Source organism: Chiloscyllium plagiosum, unplaced genomic scaffold (assembly GCF_037043375.1).
Source record: "Chiloscyllium plagiosum isolate Xiang-an unplaced genomic scaffold, Cpla_swu_hap1 HiC_scaffold_2, whole genome shotgun sequence".
NCBI lineage: Eukaryota > Metazoa > Chordata > Chondrichthyes > Orectolobiformes > Hemiscylliidae > Chiloscyllium > Chiloscyllium plagiosum.
In genome coordinates this window covers 27,147,162-27,173,487 of record NW_028270140.1, presented here as the reverse complement: position 1 = coordinate 27,173,487, position 26,326 = coordinate 27,147,162, and the positions used below count along the sequence as shown (strand labels likewise).

Here is a 26,326-nt window from a genome sequence, read left to right as displayed (position 1 = left end):
AGGAATTATTTTATTTCATCATTTGCAATATTGAAGAAGCACTGTAATTTTTAGAAAGTGTACATGTTTTATTTCCAGAGGTCAGGTAAAACTGAAAAACACAGAAAAATATTGCCTTGGGTCAGACCTTGAAGGCATTTTGTATGTATTTCTAACTTGTATTCAAAAAGACAATAATATGATAAAATGTACAGTTGTGCAAAACTGACAGTGCTCAGGTGTTAATGTTGAATGTATTATATTGCTGAGCTTCCTGACACATGGAAATTTTGAATAGACTGAAGCTTGAAATGTATTAGCATCTTTTTCTTTGTATTCTTTAGTGTAATAGGCTGTTAAAAGTTGACAGCAGCAGTGAGTAGCATTAGAGACTGTAGCCTCTCTTGTACAAGTAATTTAAGATGAGAGATCAGTCAGAATATAATCTTCATTTTTAAGTACTTAAATGTAATTCTGCATGAGCCCTATAGTGAAAAATTCCTGAACCCATTATATACTTGCAAAATTTTACAGTATTGTCTTTTAGGACATTCAATTTAGGAATAAAAGTTTTGCTGATTAACTGTTAAGTTATTCCACAATAAGAAATGATATGAATTTATTTCATTTGAAGCTGATAAAAATTATTTGTGATATAAAACCATCTAAGAGTGCATAGCTCTTTTAGTCCATTTTATATTAAATTTGTTGGAGAGGGAATTCTTATTTTTACATTGCAATCTCCTTATTAAATTGAGAAGTGTTATAGTTAATGAAAAAATGTTAACATTTTCATAAAAATAGACAGTCCCATTGAAGACTAATTAAACATATCATCCCTCTATTGATGTGTCATTTGAAGGTTTGTTGTACATGGCTGTCCTCCCCTTGTACAATCTACACATCTCTTATTGAGCATGCAGGACTCCATTAGCACCAGTTTTTAGTTATTTCAGCATTGCATGGCTGTGGTATATCCTCAACAGTTACCTTCAATTTGTCCATCTCTTTTAGTGTTAATTAAGCATCTCCCAGTTCTGGATACCTGTTTTTATAGAGCAATGAATATATTAAAATCAGAGACCCATGATGGAATTGAAACCTTGATGCTATTTTAACTAGGCAAAATGCAGTTGCTGAGCAGTATCCAATCTACCCAATAATCCCTTGCAGGATTGGCTTTAAAAACTGTCTGGAGCAGAATTTAGAGAGGGTCACAAGTGCAATCATTTGGATTAAAAGAATCTATGTGCTTTTATGAAGATTGCATTTCACATTTTAACTTGTTTGCCTTACTCCCTGATTTTCAGTTTAAGGGTATGGCGTCATTACGTTTTTAGTCAGGATAGACAAACAGGTGAAGGAGCAGCTGCATCAAAATCAGAACAAGGTGGGAAAATTCAAAAGGGAGGAACCATCATCTGTGGTCAATTAAAGAAAGTATCAAACTTAAGGAACAAACAAAAATGAGTGACAGGTCAAATGATTGTTCCAAATGTAGTAAAAGCAGAGAATGATTAAAAGACTTCTGAGTTGGGGGGAAGGGAAAGTGAAAGCGACAGGGAGTATGGAGTTAAGTGGAAAGATAAGTAGCAGGATAGCATGTGTGCAGGTGGATTTAAACTTGAGGCAGACTGGGAATGCAGCAAAAGGGAAGGATAACTTAGGACATCTTATGACTTCCAATATCTCTAATGATAAACTTAGCATTAAGGCACTTTACCTGAATGCTCGTGGCATTCGTAACAAAGCAGATGAACTAATGGCACAGATCATCGTAAATGAGTATGATGTGGTAGGCATCACAGAGACGTGGTTGCAGGGGGGTCAGGACTGGCAGTTAACATCCATTTCAACTTATCGAAAAGACAGGGAGGTGGGCAGAGGGGTCGGGATTGCCTTGTTAATTAAGAACAAAATTAAATCTATGGCACTGAATGACATAGCGTCGGATGATGTGGAGTCTGTGTGCGTGGAATTGAGGAACCACAAAGGCAAAAAAAACATAATGGGAGTTATGTACAGACCTCCTAACAGTGGTCAGGACCAGGGGCGCAACATGTACCGGGAAATAGAGAAGGCATGTCAGAAAGGCAAGGTCACGGTGATCATGGGGGACTTCAATATGCAGGTGGACTGGGTAAATAATGTTGCCAGTGGATCCAAAGAAAGGGAATTAATGGAATGCTTACACGATGGCCTTTTGGAACAGCTTGTCGTGGAGCCCACAAGGGAGCAGGCTATTCTGGACCTAGTGCTATGTAATGAACCAGACTTTATAAAAAATCTTAAAGTAAGGGAACACTTAGGAAGCAGTGATCATAATATGGTAGAGTTCAGTCCGCAGTTTGAAAGAGAGAAAGCAAAATCAGATGTAATGGTGTTATAGTTAAATAAAGGTAATTATGAGGGCATGAGAGAGGAACTGACGAAAATAGACTGGAAGCAGAGCCTCGCGGGGAAGACAGTAGGCAGGAGTTTGTGGATATAATTGAGGATACTGTACAGAGGTTCATCCCCAAGAAAAGAAAGATTATCCGGGGAGGGAATAGACAGCCATGGCTGACAAAGGAAGTCAGGAAATGTATTAAAGAAAAAGAGAGATCCTATAAAGTGGCCAAGAGCACTGGGAAATCAGAAGATTGGGAAGGCTGCAAAACAAACAGAGGGTAACAAAGAGAGAAATAAGGAAGGAGAGGATCAAATGTGAAGGTAGGCTAGCCAGTAATATTAGAAATGATAGTAAAAGTTTCTTTCAGTACATAAGAAACAAACGACAGGCAAAAGTAGACATTGGGCACTTCAAACTGATGCTGGAAGCCTAGTAATGGGAGATGAGGAAATAGCTGGAGAACCTAATAAGTACTTTGCGCCAGTCTTCACAGTGGAAGACTTGAGTAATATCCCAACAATTAAAGGGAGTCAGGGGGCTGAGTTGAGTATGGTTGCCATTACAAAAGAGAAAGTGCGAGAAAAGCTAAATGGTCTTAAAATTGATAAATCTCCTGGCCCCGATGGGCTACATCCTAGAGTTCTGAGGGAGGTGGCTGAGGAAATAGCGGAGGCGTTGGTTGAGATCTTTCAAAAGTCACTGGAGTCAGGGAAAGTCCCGGATGATTGGAAGATCACTGTTGTAACCCCCTTGTTCAAGAAAGGATCAAGACAAAAGATGGAAAATTATAGCCTACCTCGGTTGTTGGTAAAATTCTAGAATCCATCATTAAGGATGAGGTTTCTAAATTCTTGGAAGAGCAGGGTCGGATTAGAACAAGTCAACATGGATTTAGTAAGGGGAGGTCGTGCCTGACAAACCTGTTGGAATTCTTTGAAGAGATGACAAGTAGGTTAGACCAGGGAAGCCCAGTGGATGTGGTCTATCTAGACTTCCAAAAGGCCTTTGATAAGGTGCCACACGGGAGGCTGCTGAGCAAGGTGAGGGCCCATGGTGTTCGAGGTGAGCTACTGGTATGGATTGAGCATTGGCTGTCTGACAGAAGGCAGAGAGTTGGGATAAAAGGTTCTTTTTCGGAATGGCAGCCGGTGACAAGCGTTGTCCCGCAGGGTTCAGTATTGGGGCCGCAGCTGTTCACGTTATATATTAATGATCTGGATGAAGCGACTGGGGGCATTCTAGCGAAGTTTGCCGATGGTACGAAGTTAGGTGGACAGGCAGGTAGTACTGAGGAAGTGAGTAGGCTGCAGAAGGATCTAGACAGTTTGGGAGAGTGGTCCAGGAAATGGCTGATGGAATTCAATGTGAGCAAATGCGAGGTCTTGCACTTTGGAAAAAAGAATAGAAGCATGGATTACTTTCTAAACGGAGAGAAAATTCGTAAAGCCAAAGGGATCTGGGAGTGCTAGTCGAGGATTTTCTAAAGGTAAACATGCAGGTTGAGTCCGTGATTAAGAAAGCGAATGCAATGTTGTCATTTATCTCAAGAGGGTTGGAATATAAATGCACCGTTGTGCTACTGAGACTTTATAAAGCTCTGGTTAGGCCCCATTTGGAGTACTGTGTCCAGTTTTGGTCCCCACACCTCAGGAAGGACATACTGGCATTGGACTCACGGATGATCCCTGGAATGGTAGGCCTAACATACGAGGAACGGCTCAGGATCCTGGGATTGTATTCATTGGAGTTTAGAAGATTAAGGGGCGATCTAATAGAAACTTACAAGATAATACATGGCTTGGAAAGGGTAGATGCTAGGAAATAGTTTCCGTTAGGCGAGGAAACTAGGACCCGTGGACACAGCCTTAGAATTAGAGGGGGTAAATTCAGAACAGAAATGCGGAGACATTTCTTCAGCCAGAGAGTGGTGGGCCTGTGGAATTCATTGCCGCAGAGTGCAGTGGAGGCCAGGACACTAAATGTCTTCAAGGCAGAGATTGATAAATTCTTGATGTCACAAGGAATTAAGGGCTACGGGGAGAATGTGGGTCAGTGGAGTTGAAATGCCCATCAGCCATGATTGAATGGCGGAGTGGACTCGATGGGCCGAATGGCCTTACTTCCACTCCTATGTCTTATGGTCTTATGGTCTTATTAACCAGCAGGAGGATAGTACAGTGTGAAAAGAAGCTAGCTTGGCATATAAAACAATCAGGATGAGTTTCTACAGGCATTTAGAAAAGAAAGAGTTAAGTAATTTAAGTGCTGGTTCACTAGAACATGGGAGTGGTTTAATTTTATTTGTCGGATGTGAGCATAGCTGACTTAGCCAACATTTATTGCCTATCACTAGTTTCTCCTGAGATGAAAAGTGGATTCTTCCAGTTTATTTGCTATATGTAAACCAACAATATTGTTGGGAATGGTGTTCTAAGATTTTGATCTCGTGACACTGAAAGAATGGAGATATATTTCCAACTTAGGCTGGCTTGAAGTTGGTGGTGTTCTTACATATTAGCTGCCCTTGTCCTTTCAGTTGGTAGTGGTTGTGAGTTTTGAATGTGCTGTCTAAGGATTCTTGGTGAATTTCTGCAGATGGTTCATACTAGTGTCCCATTGAGTGTCAGTGATGGAGGAAGTGAATGTGGTGCCAATCAAGCAGGCTGCTTTGACCTGGATGACATTGAGTTTCTTGAGTGTGCTGGACTGCACTCACCCAGGCAGAATTCATTCATTCATTCAAGAGAATTCCATCACATTCCTGACTTATGCCTTATAGATTGTGGATAGGCTTTGGGGAATCAGGAGGTAAGTTACTCGCTTCAGCTTTCCTAGCCTCTGACTTGCTCTTGTCGCTGCAGTACTTGTATGGCTAATCCAGTAAAGTTTGGTCTTGCTTGGCATTTGTGTGGCGTAAATGTTATTTGCCTCTTGTCAGGCCAAAGCTGGCTATTACTCAAGCCATGTTGCATTTGGGCATGAACTGCTTCAGTATCTCCGTGGATTTGTGAATTGGGTTGAACACTGTGCAATCTTAACCTAAATCTCTACTGCCAATCTTATGATAGAAGAAAAGTCATTGATGAAAGAGCTGAAGATAGTTAACCCTCGGATACAATCCTGAGGAACTACTGCAGTGATGTCTTGACCTCCAACTACTGCAGTCAACTTCCTATGTGCTAGGTATGTGGAGAGCTTTCCCCCAATTTGCATTGACTCCAGCTTTGCAAGAGTTCCTTGATGCCGCACTCAGTCAAATGCAATTTTGATGTCAAGGCAGTTACTCTTGCCTCACCTCTGGAATTGAGTTATTTTGCCCATGCGTAAACTGAGGCTGTGATGGGGTCAGGAGCTGAGTGGCATTGGTGGAACCCAAACATCGTGTCAAAGAACAGATTACTGTTAAGCAAATGCTGCTTTTAGCACTGTAAATGACAACTCCTATTACTTTCCTGCTGATCGAGACTAGACTGATGGGCATTAATTGGTGGTTTTATTTATCCTGTTTTGAGTGTACAGGACATACCTGGGCAATTTCCAACATTGCCATTTAGATGGCAGTGTTATACCTATACTGGAACAACTTGGCTAGAAACATTCAGGTTCTGGAAAACAAGAAAGTCAAGGTCTACAGGAATAGGGAACCCTGGATGACAAGAGATATTGAGGCTTTTACCAGAAAAAAGGAGGTATGGCTCAGGTATAATCAGCTGGGATCAAAGGATACCCTGGAAGGTATATAGGGGATACAGGAATTTACTGAAGAAGAAAATCAGGAAGGCGAAAAGAGATAATGAGATAGCCTTAGCTGAAAAGATTAGGGTGAATCCAAAGAGGTTCTTTAAGTATATTAAAGAAAAATGAATAACTGCAGAGAGAATAGGACCCCTGAAGAACCAAAGTGGACGTATATGTGTAGAACCGCAGGAGATGGGCAAGGTTCTCAATGAATATTTATTTCTCTGTGTTTACTGTGGAGAAAGACATGAAGACTTGGGAAGTTAGTGGTCATATCTTGGGGACAATCCATATCACAGTCGAGGAGGTTTTGAATGTATTAGAATTTGATGAAAGTTGATAAATCTCCTGGTCCTGACCAGATATATCCGAGAACACTGCAAGAGGCAAGAGCAGAAATTGCAGAGTCTCCAGCTGATACTTTTGCATCTTGGATGAGGTCCCAAAGACTGGAGGATAGCAAACAATGACGGTGAGGATACGTGCTTGGAAGCACATCTCAGCATCAAATGTGACACCAAAGGTTGAATATTTATGTCCCCACTACATGTGAGGGCATATAAAATAGGTCAGATGGATAGAATACCACCTTCCCACACATCCCTGTGCTCAATCCTTAATACAAAAGGTGCATGTTCACTGAAAATGGCCATCAATTTACCGTCTGCAAATAAAAAGGGGTTTATTCAAGGAGGGCTGCAAAGAAAACCTGGAACTACAGACCATTAAGCCTAATATCTGTGGTGGGTAAGTTACTTCAGAAGATTCTGAGAGATAAGATATACATGCATTTGGAAAGACAGGGTTTAATTATGAGTAGTCAACATGGCTTTGTGCGTGGGAAGTCATGCCTCACAAGTATTTTACAGTTCTTGGATCAAGTGACCAGGAAGGTTCATGAGGGAAGAGTAGTAGACATAGTCTGTGTGGATTTTAGTAAGGCCTCTGGTAAGGTTCAACATGGTAGGCCTCTCTGGAAGGTTAGATCACATGGAATCTAGAGGAAGCTGGCAAATTGGATACACAGTTGGCTTAAAGGTAGGAAAAAGAGGGTAATAGTGGAAAGATGCTTGTTAGACTGGAGTGCCTCAGGAGTCATTGCTGGGCCCATTGCTGTTTGTTATCTATATCACTGAATTAGATGAGAATGTACAAGGCATGATTAGCAAGTTTTCAGATGACACTAACATAGGCGATATCGTGGACAGTGAGGAAGGTTATCAGAAATTGCAACAGGAACTTGATTAGCTGGGGAAGTGGGCTGAGAAATGACAAATGGAATTTAATATAGGTAAGTGTGAGGTCTAGCATTTTGGAAAGTCAATTCAAGGTAGAAGTTTCATGGTGAATGGGTAGGGTCTAAAAGAGTGTTGTGTAAGAGGGACCTGGGAGTTCAGATGCACAGTTCTTTGAAAGTGGAGTCACTGGGAGACAGGGTAGTGAAGAAGGCTTTTGACACACTGGTCAGGCCATTGTGTATAGAGGTTTGGAAGTTATGTTGCAGTTGTACAGGATGTTGCCAGAAATTTACACGGGTGTTGCCAGGACTCAACAGTTTGAGTTGTAGGGAGAAATTGGACAAGGTAGGACTTTTTTCTTTAGAGTGTAGGAGACTGAAGTGCATAAGGTCATGAGAGGCATGGATAGGGTGAATGCACTCAATCTTTTTCCCAGAGTTGGAGAATTAAGGGCGAGAGTGCATCAGTTTAAGGATACAGGGAAAGAATAATATGGAACCTGACGAACAACACGTATAGAATGAGTTGTTTGAGACAAGTAGATTAACAATATTTAAAAGGCATTTCGACAAATACTGTACATGGATAGGAAATGTTTAGAAGGATCTGGGCCAGTGCAGGGAAATAGCGTTAATATGGATGGACATTTTGGACAGCATAGACCAGTTTGGGCTAAAGGTTCTGTCTCCATGCTGTAGGACTCTGTAACTCTATTACTCCAACACTATTGCTCACATGTTGTCAGGGCTCATCGCCTTTTCAATAACCAGTGAGTCCAGCCATTTCTCAATACTGCATGGAGAGAATCGAATTGCTTGACAACCAATACCTGTGATGCTGGGAATATTTGGAGAAGGCCGAGATGGATCATCCACTCAGCCCTTGGTCAACCATGCAGTTGCAAATGCTTCAGTTTTACCTTTTGCACTGATGTGCTGGGCATCTCCATGACTAACGATCGTGATGTTTGTGGAGTCACCTCCTTCAATGAATTGTTTAGTTGTCCACCACCATGCAGGATGAGATGTGGCAGAATCACAGAGCTTCGATCTGATCCATTGATTGCAACTTGATGGAACTGAGGGCTCTCAACTCTGGGTCCAGTTTAACTTCATTCTCAGGTCTATAAAGAGATAGCTACTGAAGTAGTAGATGCATAAGTATGCATTTTTCAAAATTTCCAAATTCTGGAAAAGTTCCATTAGGTGTGAAAGTGGCCAATATATAACCCCTGTGTTCAAAAAGTAGAAAGGCAGAAAACAGGCAAGTGTATGCCAGTTAGTTTGATGTTTATGAGTTAGAATTGATCATTTTAAAGATTATAGCTGCACACTTAGAAAAACTCAAGGTAATCAGTAAGAGCCATCTTTGTCAAAGGGAAGTCATATTTAACCAATTTGTTGAATTCTTTTGAAGAAGTAACACATACTATGGAATAAAGGGTACCTGTAGGCATACTATTCTTAGATTTCCAGAAGGCATTTGGTAACATGCCATATCAAAGATTAGTGTGTGGCTGGCTGGTTAGCAGAAATCAGAGAGTATGAATAAATGGTTTTTGTCTTATTGGCAGCCAGACCCTCCAAGGTCTATGCTGGGGTTTCAATTTTTTGGAAATTTACCTCAATGACTTTGATGATACGAGCAAAGGCATGGCAGCTAAATTTGTGAATGACACCAAAGTTTGTGGGAAAATATATTGTGAAGATGACATAAGGAGAATCCAGAGGAAATCCACCCAGACACGACAAGAATGTGCAGACTCTGCACAAAGACTTGGCCAAGGCTGGATTTGAACCTGGGTTCCTGGTGCTGTGAAGCAACTATGCCAACCACTGTGCCACCCTGGTGCTGAACGATCTTGAAAAGCTGGACAATAAAGGATGTCTTCTCTGATGAGCAGGGCACTGTTTTTAATTGAGCATTGCTTCTTCAGGACAGCAATAAGAACTTTTTTCTCACAGAAGACTGTGTGACTTTAGAAGTCTCTGAGTCAGAAGGCAGTGCAGGTGAGATCATTGAATATTTTTTAAACAGAGGTGGAGAGATTCTTGTTAGGCAGGGTAATTAAAGGCTATGGGGTAGATGGAAATATAGAACTCAAATATAAACAAATCATCTATTTTGATTAATGGTGGAGTAGGCTCAAGGGAATGAATGGTCTTTTACTTGTATTTTGTAAGTTTTAAAGTATCTGTATAACATAATCAGTGTGGAAGTTTGTATGCAAAAGACTTATCCTGATCACAGCATCTGTACTTACCTCAATCTCAGAGGAGCAGTGTGTTCGAAGAATGGGCTTCACCAGGCATTCTGTTGCACATTAATGCAGCCTTCAGCAGCAAGAAAGATGGCTTTACCACTGCCCTAATCCTTTCTTGCCTTTAGGTTTGATTCAGGTTGTTATGCGAGATATTTTATAGGTATCTCCAAATTTGTGATATATTCTGTTTTAAGCATGTTACCAATGGCCTTTTAAACACAGTCAATCAATGCATAACTTTCCCAATAGATGCTAGAAACCAGAGTGAGGGAGTTCTGTGAATTGCCGCAAAATTGTTTTTCTCATTTTGCTAGTCGAAAGACGCTACAATCAATTTCTGTACCCCTTTATACCCTCCATTAATGAAATCGGCTAATACAGCACAGGAAATAGGCCCTGCACTTTGTGGGTCTTACAATTTAGTGAGGTTCTACTTAAAATGATGGAGAATAAGCATCCTGATATTTCAAACTAATCTTAAAGTGATTTGTTTCCTGTTTCAGATTAACCAATTTGAAAAGAAGCTGAAAACCATTCAGAGGGATGCCAAAGACCTGACAGAAACGAACGAAGAATTGATTCAGGCCAAAGTTTTATTGCAAACTGCCTACAGCAAACTTCAGACTGAATCTGACAACCAACTTATTGAAATAAGAGAACTGATGAAGGCAAATCAACAAATTATGCGAGAGAAAAATGAGCTGGCTACAATGATAGAAGAATTGAAAACAGAAACTTCCTCTCTAAAGAGGCAAGTAGCGGACAGAACAAAACTAAAAAATGAAAATAAGGATTTATTATGGAAAATACAGGAGCTACAGCAAGCACTTGAGTCTAAGACTGTTCCCAGCAAAACCAGAACTGCAGAGAGAGCAGGGAGTGGCAGCTGTGCGTGCAAAACAGTGGGCTACAACCCCAGAACAAAAAGAAGGAAAAACATTTCCCTCAAACAGTACCAGCGTTTTCTCAACCGATCCATCAAGGAGATGAGCAGAGTCTTTGAGCACTTCAATAAGGATGGATGGGAAGATGTAACTGGAGCCAGGTATAGTTCTCATTAACCTGACTCTGCAGATGGGACAGTGTGGATATGAAAACTGTAAGCAAATGGAGATTGGATTTCATATACTGTCGATTTCATATTCAAGGAAAAAATAATCCTGTCAGATTTTTGAATAGTCATGGGATGTCTTGCTTCAAGCTTATTGACTGAAATTTGCATGTGAAATTAGCTCCAACTGTATGAAGTTTTGAATTAATGCCAGGAAATCCAGAATAAGGCAATGCATGATTTCTTTCAGTGATGCCATTTTCATGCAGTCATGAGGCTTGAAATTGACAGTTTGGCAGGTTGATTTAATTTGCTGGCCCTTTGCATATTCACCACTGACAGCTAAGGATTCCCAGGCAACCCTGCTAAGTCAGTTTAGTTATCTTGTGACATGTCGATCCAGGAGGAGAAACCAATTTTTTTCCTCTTAATTTAGTTAGATAAATTTTGAATGACCTATTTCAGCTTGCTACCAGATGCTTACAAGCTGTTTAACATCCTTTAAATTAAGAGCTATCCACACTAATTATTTCATGTATGTTTTATGCACAGTCATTGAACTAATGTTAATTGAATGATGGCTGAAAATGAGGTGTTTTGTTATTAATTTTCATTCAGGGGGTATTTACAGATTTTTTTTGCATTAAGAATGAAATTCCTTATTGCTCTAAAGCTTCATTCCTTCAATAAAAAATATTTTTCCACTATATTTTTATGCAAGTGACACCGAGGAGACTGCTGCTGAGAGTCTGGGAGAAATGATAGCAAAGACGACTCAGGAAAGGACTCCACCAGCAGCAAGAAATCCGGTAAGCAGGAAATATTTCAATGGAGACAAAAAGCTGAATTTAGTCAGTGATTAATGTTAAAATTGGACTAAAGCCCCTAAAGAGACAAGCTCACCAATTTGTAGGTAGTATACATACAGTGGTAGATTTTGCAGTGTACACTTTTGAGAAATTAACAGGAAATTATGTGTGAGCATTATGTAAATATATTAACAATACCTTAAAATGTTATAGATTGCCATTTTTGTAGCTCAGAGGCGTCTGTTTGGAAATCAGAATATTAATGACATATGGAGTTTATTTAAAACTTAAAATCATTTTAAATAATCTGCAAACATGTGTCTATTAATCCAAGTTGAAGCATTTGTTTATCATCTATTAACATATATAATGTTTAAGATTCTGAAACTTTCTCACCAGATAGTTCATTTAACATTATAATATAGCAAATCTACTTTTTATGGTGGAATTTTTGTAATTTGTTTGCAATAAATGATGGATGACCGCCATTATAATGGTATGGTAATTATTCGAATGAAACAGTAGTTTTGCACTTGGCAATAAATAGTATGATTAGTTTTGGCACAAATAACTGCTGAATGCTCAGAACAATGTGATATATGTTATTTGCTGCTTCCAAGAGTCTAATAATCAAATAACTTGGGTTATTAATTTTTAGTTATGAAATAATTTACTCGTCATACAGTATTTACAACGAATGTTGAGGATAAGATAGGAGATTTTTACTACCTGTAGCACAACAGTCTTACCTTCTTTGCACTTTTTAATGGCTGATTTCTTAATTATTCCTTAATTCTTTATCTTCTGGCTATGGGAACATTTCAAAAAAATTTGTTCCAGAAGTCTTTTCCGAATGAATGTTTTAATGCAAGATCCTAATAGGATAAAGTGACATAATAACAAAATGGAGGTGGAGGAAGATATTTGTAAGAAAGAACAAAGAAAAACAAGAGGAATTTTATTTGCCCTGAAATAACCTGGCAAGAAGATGTAGTAAGAGGGATAGAAGGAATGTAGGTCTTACGGTGTAATCAGGTAATCAGGACTCCTTTCTTTCAGAGTACGTGAAAAGTCCTATATTAGAGAAACTTCTTTTGGATCTTGCATTCAATAATGAACCAGAACAGACTTAAGAAGAATTGCAAGAGTCTCGGCAACAGTGATCATAGCATAATAAAGCTTTGGCTAAACATTGAGAAGGAATAAATAAGACAGAGACCTGGTTGAGAAAACATTTTTAAGGGATACAAATGGCACTAGACAAATTAAATTGGAAACATTTGTTACCAATATTTTTATTTGCAGAGTGAAGTTGAACAATTATATATTTGGTTGTAAAGTAATAAGATGAGAAACAAAGCATCCAAGTGATTTTTAGCTGTTACAAGTACTTTACTGCTTTGGTTCTTAATGATGAAAGATGTGTAAGTAAATGTGAAGTACATCTGTCTGCATTGTATGTACCTGTGAGGCATCTTACGTAAAATATATGTATGTATCCAACACGGTGTGTCATTGAACCACACTGTACATGCCGAGCAGAATTAAAAGGACACAGACTTGAACTCAATGAGTCAAACATATACACATCATTAAAAGCAGGCATTATTTTCCATGACCCAAGGTGTATTGTACTTGAGTAATAACTACTTTTACTTAAAAACATCTTTCGTACTTTGGAGTAACCGAGTCACAGTCATCAAAGTCACACGGGGAGCTGTTCCATCCGGGACACATGCATCCAACAATGGAGAGAGGCCATGCCATGTTTTGTGAATTTTTTACCATCTTGCCACAGAAAATAATTGTAAAATGAGTTGTTTGAATGTAAAAATCATTTGTTATAATAAAATGTATTCTTATAATTTAACAGATGAACTTAAAATTGGATGATGCCAAAATAATGAGCTCAGTGCTGGTGTTGTCTCCTTAAAGATAAAGAAGTGAACTTTGTATTTTATCAGTAAAGGTATCACATCCATTAGAATGTTTTGGAAAGTTTCTAACCCCTGTTGCTCAACAGCTTGTATATCATAAACATTCCATACTTGGTGCTGAATGCAGAGAAATAAGGGTTGACATTCACTTCGACTTGGACAGAAAGCTAAAATAAGCTTTTGACAGATTTGCCACAATGCAAGAGGATGGTTAAAAGTTTGTTTAAATCAAGCAAAATGACTTGTTGCCTGAGAAAGCACAGACTTTTCAAGATTTTCAATAATGATCATCCATATTCATGTAGAAGTTGAGTTTCTAAGATGAACTATTTAGCCAAAAGGAAGCGTAACATGGTTGGGGTTGACTTATTCACAAATAATAGTTTCAAGGGGTTGAAATTCAATCTTTCCCATTGTCTTGCTATTGCAGAGTTGCCACGTCTGATGCTGTAACTTCAAACTCTGTTCCCAGATTTATCATACAAATAGTACAATAAAGTGCTAGCTTTGAAATCACGAGGTGAATTTTCTCAGCTCCTGAATACCATGGGCATTAGTGAGTCAGTTGGGAAAATATAGCGAGATGGGAAAACCTAGATTCTTAACGTCAAGAAAATAATTTTGATTTTCTGTATGAATACTAAGAAGATAACCTAACCAGTGAGTGGTGGGAGGCCTATTAGCATACATTTGCATCTCATCTTCACCTATTTTTGCATCATTTATATGCAGTTTGCTATTCTGCTATATGGCAGAAAAAAGCTGGATAGCAACAGTTCCTGACATGAGAGTCAGAGGGGGTTCCTGGTGGCTTGAACTCGCCACTTGCTTCTCTGGACCTCTACCTTGGTCAGCAGTTCCAACATAGCAGGGCATACTCCATGGGCAGAGACCAACTGCATCCACTGTCCATGGAGGACAAGCACCAGCCTCACCACAGCATCATGGCAGCTCTCCAACTCACTTAGAATACAGTTATTCATTGAAATGCTCACCAATACCTTTCATTGTCATGGTGGCTGCAAGATCATTTTGCAAACAGGGACAAACGCCATCTCATGTATTGAAGTAGGGCACATTTCAGGGCTGTTGACTTGCTTTCTTAGCGCTTACTCATTTTGCACCTGTTTAGATGTTCATAGCATTTCTTCTTTGACTTGCCATGCCTTGCCTTTTTGTGCCTTCCCATGCTGTTTAGAATTTATGGTACTTTTTCTTGTCTTGCCTTTAAGCACAGACACAAAGCCAAGTGGTTTGTCATGGTTGTCAGCAGTGAACAGTCAAGAGGATGGACATGTTGCCATATAGCTGTATGGTGCTGTGCTATATTAATGTCACATCTACTACATGTGCCAGCAGATTATGTAACAAATACAGTGACAAAAGTCACAGGTATTATTAGGGGACTGCACTGTGGTATAGACGTTCGGGAAGTCAATTCCGGTGTGGATAGGACTCAGGAGAGGGGTGGTGGTGGAAAACTCTCCCTCAATTGGAGCCATACCTGGCACAAAGGAAGATGGTTGTGGTTCTTGCAGGTTAGACATCTCAGCTCTAGGACATCACTGCAGTTATTCCTCAGAATGATCTCGCCCAGGCATCTTCAGCTGCTTCATCAATGACCTTCCCTCCATTATAATGTCAGAAATGGGGATGAATGTTGATGATTGCCCAATGTGGTTCCCTTGTTCAAGAAGGGGAGTTGGGATAACTCTAGTAACTATAGGCCGGTGAGTCTCACTTCTGTTGTGGGCAAAGTCTTAGAGAGAATTGTAAGGGATAGGATTTATGAACATCTGGATAGGAATAATGTGATCAAGGATAGTCAGCATGGTTTTTGAAGGGCAGGTCATGCCTCACAAACCTTATTGAATTCTTTGAGAAGGTGACTAAGGAGGTGGACGAGGGTAAAGCGGTAGATGTGGTGTATATGGACTTTAGTAAGGCGTTTGATAAGGTTCCCCATGGTAGGGTACTGCAAAAAATACGGAGGTATGGCATTGAGGGTGAGTTGGAGGTTTGGATTAGGAATTGGCTGGCTGGAAGAAGACAGAGGGTAGTAGTTGATAATAAAGGTTCATCTTGGAGTGCAGTTACTAGCGGTGTTCCGCAAGGATCTGTTTTGGGACCATTGCTGTTTGTCATTTTTATAAATGACCTGGAGGAGGGGCTAGAAGGTTGGGTAAGCAAGTTTGCGGATGATACGAAAGTCGGTGGAGTTGTTGACAGTGAGGAAGGATGTGTCAGGTTACAGCGGGATATAGATAAGCTGCAGAGCTGGGCAGAAAGGTGGCAAATGGAGTTCAATGTGGGTAAGTGTGAGGTGATTCACTTTGGTAAGAGTAACAAAAAGATGGGCTACTGGGCTAATGGTCGGATACTTGGTAGTGTGGATGAGCAGAGGGATCTTGGTGTCCATATACACAGATCTCTGAAAGTTGCCACCCAGGTAAATAGTGCGTTGAAGAAGGCATATGGCGTACTGGCTTTTATTGGTAGAGGAATTAAGTTCCGGAGTCCTGAGGTCATGTTGCAGTTGTATAAGACTCTGGTGCGGCCGCATCTGGAGTATTGTGTGCAGTTTTGGTCGCCATACTATAGGAAGGATGTGGAGGCACTGGAACGGGTGCAGAGGAGGTTTACCAGGATGTTGCCTGGTATGGAAGGAAGATCGTATGAGGAAAGGCTGAGGCACTCGGGGCTGTTTTCATTAGAGAAAAGAAGGTTTAGGGGTGACTTGATAGAGGTGTACAAGATGATTAGGGGTTTAGATAGGGTTGACCGTGAGAACCTTTTTCCACGTATGGAGTCAGCTATTACGAGGGGGCATAGCTTTAAATTAAGGGGTGGTAGGTATAGGACAGATGTTAGGGTAGATTCTTTACTCAGCGAGTCATGAGTTCATGGAATGCCCTGCCAGTAGCAGTGGTGGACTCTCCCTCTTTATGGGCATTTAAACGGGCATTGGATAGGTATATGGAGGATAGTGGGCTAGTGTAGGTTAGGTGGGCTTGGATCGGCGCAACATCGAGGGCCAAAGGGCCTGTACTGCGCTGTATTTTTCTATGTTCTATGTTCCATTCAGCATCATTCATGCCTCCTCAGATACTTAAGCTGTCCACTTCAAATGTAGCAATACTTGGACAATATCTAGGTTTGGCTGACAAGTGACAAGTAATATTCATGCTGCACACGTGCCAGGCAATGATCTTCTCCAAAACGTGAATCTAACCATTAGCCCTAGTTATTCAATGACATTCCCATCACTGAATCCTCCCACAATACTCTGGGAGTTGCCATTGACCAGAAACTGAACTGGGCTGTCCATTTAAATATTGTGGCTACAACAGCAGGTCAGGGGCTAAGAATACTGCAGTGAGTAACTTACCTCTGCCATCCCAATGCCTGTCCATATTCCACAAAGCATAAGTCAGGAGCATGAAGGAATACTTCCCAATTGCCTAGATGTGTGCAGCTCTAGAATGTAAGGAAATAGATGGTGATATCTTAAAAAATGTACATATTATAGGGGAGGAAGTGCTGGATGTCTTGAAATGCATAAATGTAGATAAATCCCCAAGACCTGATCAGGTGTATCCAAAAACCCTGTGGGAAGCTAGGGAAGTGATTGCTGGGTTTTGCTGAGATATTTGTATCATCGATAGTCACAATGAGGTGCCGGAAGACTGGAGGTTGGCTAATGTGGTGCCACTATTTAAGAAAGGTAGTAAGAACAAGCCAGGAAAGTACAGACCAGTGAGCCCGACGTAGATGGTGGGCAAGTTGTTGGAGGGAATCCTGAGGGACAGGATGTACATGTATTTGGAAAGGCCAAGACTGATTAGGGATAGTCAACATGGCTTTGTGCATGGGAAATCATGTCTCACAAACTTGATTGAGTTGTTTGAAGAAGTAACAAAGAGGATTGATGAGGGCAGAAAGGTAGACATGATCTATATGGACTTCAGTAAGGCGTTTGACAAGGTTCCCCATGGGAGACTCATGAGCAAGGTTAGATCTAACAGAATACAGGGAGAACTAGCCATTTGGATACAGAACTGGCTCAAAAGTAGAAGACAGAGGGTGGTGGTGGGGAGTTGTTTTTCAGACTGGAGGCCTGTGACCTGGAGAGCCACAAGGATTGGTGCTGGATCCACTACTTTTTGTCATTTACATAAATTATTTGGATGTGAGCATAAGAAGTACATTTAATAAGTTTGCAGATGACACCAAAATTGGAGGTGTCGTGGACAGCAAAGAAGGTTACCTCAGATTACAACAGAATCTTGATCAGATGGGCCAATGGGCTGAGGAGTGACAGATGGAGTTCAATTTAGGTAAATGCGAATTGTTGCGTTTTGGGAAAGCAAATCCTAGAAGGACTTATACACTTTATGGTAATGTCCTCGGGAGTGTTGCTGAACAAAGAGACTTGGAGTACAGGTTCACAGTTCCTTAAAAGTAGAGTCACAGTTAGATAGAATAGCGAAGAAGGCATTTGGTATGCTTTCCTTTATTGGTCAGAGTATTGAGTGCAGGAGTTGGCCGAAACGTCGAATCTTCTGTTCCCTAGATGCTGCCTGACCTGCTGTGCTGTTCCAGCAATAAAGTTGCAGCTTTGATCTCCAGCGTCTGCAGACCTCACTTTCTCCTGCAGGAGTTGGGACGTCAAAGTGTGGCTGTACAGGACGTTGGTTAAGCCACTTCTGGAATATTGCATGCAATTCTGGTCTCCTTCCTATTGGAAAGATGTTGTGAAACTTGAAAGGGTTCAGAAAAGATTTACAAAGATGTTGCCAGGGTTGGAGGATTTGAACTATAGGGAGAGGCTGAAAATGCTAGAGCTGTTTTTTCTGGAGCATTGGAGGCTGAGGGGTGATCTTATCAATGTTTATAAAATCATGAGTGGCATGGATAGGGTAAACAGACAAAGTCTTTTACTTGAGGTGGGGGAGTCCAGAACTAGAGGGCATAGGTTTAGGGTGAGAGGGGAAAGATATAAAAGAGACCTAAGGGGCAACATTTTCACGCAGAGGGTGATACATGAATGGAATGAGGTGCCAGAGGAGGTGGTGTAGGGTAGTACAATTGCAACATTTAAAAAGCATCTGGATGAGTATATGAACAGGAAGGGTTTGGAGGGATATGGGCCAGGTGCTGCCAGTTTCTGGCAGGTGGGGCTAGATTGGGTTGGGATATCTGGTCGGCATGGGTGGGTTAGACCAAAGGGTCTGTTTCCATGCTGTACATCTCTCTGATCACTTACGTTACTGCTGTTTTAAGCTCCTTTGAAACATCAGGGAATTCTAATTCATTCTTGACCTTACAGCCTTAATCTTCGAGGAGAAAGTGAGGGCTGCAGATGCTGGAGATCAGAGCTGAAAATGTGTTGCTGGAAAAGCGCAGCAGGTCATGCAGCATCCAAGGAATAGGAGAATCGACGTTTCGGGCATAAGCCCTTCTTCGTCGATTCTCCTGTTCCTTGGATGCTGCCTGACCTGCTGCGCTTTTCCAGCAACACATTTTCAGCTTACAGCCTTAATCACAATTCTAAAATAAAAGCAAAACCATGTTACTTTCTCTGCTGCTATTATTCAAGCTGAGTGCTCAAGAGCTGTACATTATTATCAAAGGTAACTACTTCTAAATAGCCAAGAGACAATGATATCAAAAGCTGGTGTGTGCTTGAATTGCTTGTAAATGTAACCAATACATTTATTGAAAGTAACTATTTTCAGAAGTGTGCATCTGGGCATTTAAAAACTACATTCCTATCCCTAGTTTGTTTCATAAGAGCTTTAACAGTTGAAGTAAGTGAAGAACAAGCCTTTGCCACCATTCAGTATTCTTGTGGTTAATCTTTGGCTTCAAAAACACTTTCCCGTTGTCTCCTTATATCCCTGAATTCATTGAAACACCAAATACGTCAGTCTTAAACAAACATAGGAATTCAGAGCAGGAATAGGCCATTCAGCTCCTCAAGCATGCTCTTCAGTCAGATTGTGGTTGGTCTGATTATAACCTGAAATCTGCATTCCCACCCTCCCTATTGTTTCACCTTTTGATTAATAAGAATCTACCATGTGCATTAAATATATGTAACGACTCTGTTTCCACTATGAAGACGGTCCAAAAACCTCATGAACTGAGAATAAAAGTTTTATCTCATCTCGGTTTTAAATGTCTGTTCTATGATTTTTAAACCATGACCCCTATTTATGGATTTCCCAATAAGAGGAAACATTCTCTCTTCATCTATTCTTGCAAAACCTCTCAAGAACTGTAATCATGTAATCTCCTACTTTTTCTGAACTTGAGCAGATACTGCTCTAGCTTGTCCGCATAAAACAGCCCTCCCTGACTATGTATAAGTCTGGTAAACCTTTCTTGAACTGCCTCCAATGGTGCATCTTTCCTTAAATAAAGTGACCAATACTGTCCATCATACTGGGTGGCACAGTGGTTAGCACTGTTGCCTCACAGCGCCAGATACCCGGGTTCAATTCCCGCCTCAGGCAGCTGACTATGTGGAGTTTGTACATTCTTGCCATATCTGTGTGGGTTTCCTCCCACAGTCCAAAAATGTGCAGGTTAGGTGGATTGGCCATGCTAAATTGCCCGTAGTATTAGGTGAAGGGGCAGAGTGTGGGGGAATTGGTTTGGGTGGGTTGCGCTTCGGCAGGTCAATGTGGACTTGTTGGGCCGGAGGGCCTGTTTCCACACTGTAAGTAATCTAATACTCCAAATGTGGCCCCACTCTTTGGTTTCAATTTATCCTGTTGCCAGCCCCACTCCCTCTGCTGAGGCCCGATCCTGAGCCTCAATATATCCTGTTGATGCTCCAATATCTCTGCTCAGTTAAAGTTAAAGTTTTGGAGTCCTGATCCTGAGCCTCATTTTATCCTGTTGTTGACTCCCTCTCCCTGCTCAAATAAAGCTGAAGATTCAGATGCAATTCCCATTTTTAATTAAAATTCTGTGGGAAGCCTGTAGACTGCAGGGATATATAGATACGTAGGGTGAGGGACAAAAAACAAAAAAATGGAATATAATGTTGGAAGTGTGAATACCATGTATAACTGAAGCATAACTTCACCCACTTTTATTTTCAGTCTGAAAGTTTTCAACAATGAAGCATGCACAATTCACTAATGGAGAGAATTCCACGAATTCATAAACGTTCTCACTACAGGCCAAAGCAATCAATCCCTTATCCTAAAACATGTTCTACATTCTGCAGCCAGGGAAGCAACTTCTATGCCTATTCTACCAAGCCCCTTCAGGATCATGAATATTGCAAACAGATCATCTATCATTCTTATTAACATCTTTGAGTATAGACCCAATATTTTAGCCTGTCATCATCAGACAATACTTTCATTCCCAGAAACCAATCTAGTGAACCATTGTTGTCTTGTCAAAGGAATTATGTTTTTCCTTCATTACAGAGACCAAAGCTGTTCAGAGTAATTCAGATGTGGTCTCACCATATGTTGTGCAATTGTATCAATACCTTTGTGTTCTTCAGCAATTACAGGAATTTCTGAATACAATCCATGTAATAAAGGCCAACATGCCATTTTCTTTCATAAATGCTTGTTGTTCTGTGTGTTAACTTGCCTTGTCACTGTGTGTATGTACCCAAACTCATCACCATGTATGAGTTTTCATGCCTTGTTAAAAAAAATTGCTAACCAAAATGAATGAACTCACACTTCCAACATTATACTCCATTTTTTGCTTTTTGCTACTCACTCAACCTATTGATATATCCCTGCTGCCGAGCAGCTTCCCATAATTAAAAATGGGATATATTGAGGCCCAGGATCAGGGACCAGCAAAGGGAGGGGAGTCAGCAACAAGGTAAATTGAAGTCCAGGATTGAAGCCCAGCAGAGAGAGTGGAGTTGCCAACAGCATTAAACAAATCTCAGGAAAATAGTGTGTTGATTGGTTTGGTATTTTAAAAAGTATAAAGGTAAAGTCACCATAGACCTCCTGGGCATAGGGCTGTTCTCTCATTAGAGAAAGATGACTGATGGTAGCTTAACCAGAGAGTCACTACGCCTCAGGTGAGGGGAGAAGTTGAGAAGGAGAATCCGACATGGTAACCTCAACCATGTGCAAGTTGAACCCACAATTTTGGTTTTACTCTGCACTGGAAATCATCTGTCCAACCAACTGACCGAAGCAAACCTCAGGAATTTTAAAAAGTGTATTTTATTTTGGCAGAAGGGATTACCTGCAAAGTAACCTGAGTAAGTACAATTCAAGGCTAATATAATAAAACAATATTAGTAAGCAGATTAGGGTAAAGGAAGCACACAATTAGAATAAGGTCAATAATAGTTTTCTTATGTAAGCATAATTATTTTAAAATAAAGAGAATGAAGAAGAGGCATTAGCAGTCATAGCAAACCATAGCAGCTTCATGTTGTGAAATACTGCTCCTGTACTATGTGGCAAATCATGGAAGGTTTAAGTGTCCTTGGCCACATGTGCAGGAAATGCATCCCGCTGCAGCCCCTGGCGAACAGCATTTTGGAGCTGGACACTGCGGGTGAATTCACTGTGGAGCATCCGTGATGCTGAGCATGTCATGGATAACTTGTTCAGTGAGATGGTCATACCGCAGGTGAAGACTGAACAAGCAGAAAGGGCATTGGTGACCACGAGGCAGAGTAGAGGAAGGCAGGTGGTGCGGGAGTCCCCAGTGGCCATCCTCCTTTCTAACAGATATGACATTGGGATACTGCTGGGGAGATGACTATGCAAAGGAAAGTAGTAGGAGCCAACTTCACAGCAGCATGGATGGGACTGCTGCGCAAGAGGGGAGGAAGAAGAAAAGCAAGGCTAGAGAGATAGTGGATTCAATTGTAAGGGGAAGGCTGGTATTTCTGCTGCCACAAAAGAGACTCCAAGATGGGATGTTGCCTTCCGGGTGCCAGGGTCAGGATGTCACTGAACAGCTGCAGGGCATTTTGTTGGGGGAGGGCAAACAGACAGACAGAAATCATGGTTCATTTTGGTATTGATGACATAGGTAGATAAAGGGATGAGGTCCTGCAAGCAGAATTTAGAGAGCTAGGAAGTAAATTAATGAACATGACCCAAAAGGTAGTAATGTCTGGAATACTTACGGAGCTATGTGCAAGCAAGTATAGAATAAGGAGGTTATCCAGATGAATACGCAGTGGAGAAATGATGTAGGAGGGAGGACTTAAGATTTCTGGAACATTTGTATCATATTTGAAGGTAGAGGATCTGTACAAGGTGGACAGGTTGCACTTCAATCTGAATAGAACCAGCATCTTTGTAGAGTGGTTTGCCAGTGCTGTTGGGAGTGTTTAAGCCAATAACTTCAGATGCTGGAAACCAGATTCTGGATCAGTGGTGCTGGAAGAGCACAGCAATTCAGGCAGCATCCAACGAGCAGCGAAATCGACGTTTCGGGCAAAAGCCCTTCATCAGGAATAAAGGCAGAGAGCCTGAAGCGTGGAGAGATAAGCTAGGGGAGGGTGGGGGTGGGGAGAGAGTAGCATAGAGTACAATGGGTGAGTGGGGGAGGAGATGAAGGTGATAGGTCAGGGAGGAGAGGGTGGAGTGGATAGGTGGAAAAGGAGATAGGCAGGTCGGACAAGTCCGGACAAGTCAAGGGGACAGTGCGGAGCTGGAAGTTTGAAACTAGGATGAGGTGGGGGAAGGGGAAATGAGGAAGCTGTTGAAGTCCACATTGATGCCCTGGGGTTGAAGTGTTCCGAGCGGAAGATGAGGCATTCTTCCTCCAGGCGTCTGGTGGTGAGGGAGCGGCGGTGAAGGAGGCCCAGGACCTCCATGTCCTCGGCAGAGTGGGAGGGGGAGTTGAAATGTTGGGCCACGGGGCGGTTTGGTTGATTGGTGCGGGTGTCTTGGAGATGTTCCCTAAAGTGCTCTGCTAGGAGGCGCCCAGTCTCCCCAATGTAGAGGAGACCGCATCGGGAGCAACGGATACAATAAATGATATTAGTGGATGTGCAGGTAAAACTTTAATGGATGTGGAAGGCTCCTTTAGGGCCTTGGATAGAGGTGAGGGAGGAGGTGTGGGCGCAGGTTTTACAGTTCCAGCAGTGGCAGGGGAAAGTGCCAGGATGGGAGGGTGGGTCGTAGGGTGCGTGGACCTGACCAGGTAGTCACGGAGGGAATGGTCTTTGCGGAAGGCGGAAAGGGGTGGGGAGGGAAATATATCCCAGGTGGTGGGATCTTTTTGGAGGTGGCGGAAATGTCGGCGGATGATTTGGTTTATGCGGAGGTATCGCAGGCTGTTAAGTGAGGCAAGGGAGAAAATAGCAGGGGCACTGACAATAATTTTTAATTTCTCTCTGGCCATTAGAGAGTGCCAGAGGACTTGAAGACAGCTAATGTGATACTGTTATTTAAGAAGTGTGCAAGGGATAAACCAGGAAGCTATAGGCCAGTTATTCGAACCTCGGTGGTGGGGGAACCATTCAAAGTAATTTGGAGGGACAGAATTAATCTGCATGTGGAGAGACAGGGATTAATCAAGAACAATCAGCATGGTTTTGTTAAGGGGAAATCATGTCGATCAATTTGATTGAATTTTTCAAAGAGGTGACCAAGTGTGTGGATGAGGATAATGCATTTGACATAGTCTACTTGGATTTCAGTAAGATTTTTGATGAGGTTCCACGAGAGACTGAGAGCAATAATGAGAATCCTTCGAATCCAAGGAAATATGGATAATTAGGCACCGAATCAGCCGAATGGCCGGAGGCAGAGGGTGATGGTGGAGAGATGTTTGTGTGACTAGAAACCTGTGTACAGTGGGCTTCGACAGGGATCAGTTTTGGGCATTTGCTGTCATATAATATAAATGATTTATAATTGAATATAAGAAGGCTGATCAGTAAGTGAATGTTACAAAGATTGGTGGGGTGGTAAATGGTGAGGACAATAGCCTTAGATTACAGAAGAATAGAGGCTGGCTGCTCTGATGAGCTGCTCAGTGGGAAATGGAATTAAATGAAGACAATGTACATGACAGGACAGACAATGTAAGGGAATACATGATGAATGGTAGGACCCTGAGAGGAAGAGAGGGACATTAGCGTGATGTCTACCAGTCCCTTAAGGTAGAAGGACAGCTAGGTAAAGGGGTCAAGAAGGCATATTGGATACTTGCCTTTATTAGCTGAGGCACAGAGTTTGTGTGCAGTTCTGAAATCCACATTATGGAACAGATGTGATTGCAGTGGGCAGGATACAGAGGAGATTCACCAGGATGTTGCCTGGTCTAGAGAGTTTCAGTTATAAAGAGAGATTGGACAGACATGGATTGTTTTTCTTGGAGCTGAGGAGGTTGAGGGGGTCATGATTGAGATGTATAAAATAATGAGGGGTATAGATAAGGTAGACAGAAAGACAGTTATTCCCTCTGTGGAGGGATCAATAACCAGGTGGCATTGATTTAGGTAAGGGGCAGGAGGTTTAGAGGGGATCTGTGGAAAATGTTTTCTCTCAGAGGAAAGTGAGAATCTGAAACTCAGTAACTGTCAGAGGCAACAAAATTCATAACATTTAAGAAGTTTTTACATGTACATTTGTGATACTAAGGCATATAAGGCTATGTCTAGTGTCTGAAAATGGGATTAGAATAGTTCAGTGGCTGACTTTGACTGGTACAGACTAGATGAACCAAAATGCCTTTTTCTGTATTGTAGATGACTGTGATGTATCCTGTACACATATCCTTACCTAGTTATTACTCACCCACTACCCCTGCTTCACCTAAAATTTATACTTGATCTCAACTTTTCACATGTGATGGCACAGGAATTTAATTAATGTATTGTTGGTTTGGTAAAGCTTCAGCCTCCTGACCGCAAAATTCCAGGTAAGTGCTTGTGAAGTCCCCAATATCAAAATCAAAGACTTTCAAGCCTGCCTTTAAAACGAAAACAACTGCCAAATAAGTTTCCACTTACATAGGAATTTACTTAAAAATTATGGAGCTCAAATTGTAAGTTTGTTTTCAGATGTTTCATCATCATCATGTAACATCTCCCGTGAGCATCCGGTGAAGGGCTGGTGTTATGTCCTGCTTGCTATTTACGTGTCTTGGTTACTTAAGGTGGGTGATATAATTTCCAATTCTTTTTCTCAGAGGATGGTAGATGAGATCCAAATCAATGTGTTTATTGATCGAGTTCCACTTAGAATGTCAAGTCTCTAGGAATTCCCATGCTTGTCTCTGTTTAGCTTGTCCGAGGATGGATATGTTGTCCCATTCATTCATCCTAGGACAAACTAAAGAGAAACACGCACGGGAATTCCTAGGGCCTGGCATTGTAAGCGGAACTCCATCAATTTGGACCCCATTTACCATCCTCTGAGAAAAGGAACCGGAAATGATATCACCCACCTTAAGAGACCAAGACACATAAATCGAAAGCGGGGCATAATGCCAGCATTTCCCTGGAGACTCACTGATAATGTTACCACGTATGGTGATGAAACATCTGAAAACATTCCTTCCAGCTCAGCGAGCCAACTTACAACCTGAACCTCAATCTGAGCTACAAATCTTCTCGAAAACCACAATTATGGAGCTCACTTTGTCTATTTTTATTTGCATATTGTTCAGAGCTCTTACATTCCTTGTTGCTTATATTTATTTAGGCATGTTCTCAAGAAAAGAAAAAGCAAAGAAATCAGTGGCTGAGAACAATGAAAACTGAAACAAAAATTGCTGTACCACAATTTCATTCAAAAGGTATTTGATTTATTCTATTGTGATTTGGTGGTTGTTGCAAATTAGAAATATCCAAAAACTTAAATAATTGATTACATTTTTATCAAAATGTATGTTTTTGTAAAATATGTTTCTCCAAAGAATGCCAGGCAATGTTAACTGGAAATAATTA

At 41.2% G+C, this 26,326-nt stretch overlaps 1 protein-coding gene across 3 annotated transcripts in view; it reads left to right on the top strand.

Moving 5' to 3' along the window:
- Positions 1-26,326, top strand: part of cntln (centlein, centrosomal protein) — a 470,872-nt gene that overhangs the window by 267,433 nt on the left and 177,113 nt on the right. For all 3 annotated transcript variants that reach the window (XM_087995387.1, XM_087995398.1, XM_087995382.1), the window contains exons 16-18: positions 10,114-10,655; positions 11,383-11,470; positions 26,082-26,175. In XM_087995387.1, coding sequence (XP_087851513.1) covers positions 10,114-10,655; positions 11,383-11,470; positions 26,082-26,175 — 724 coding nt within the window. The remainder of the gene's footprint in view (positions 1-10,113; positions 10,656-11,382; positions 11,471-26,081; positions 26,176-26,326) is intronic.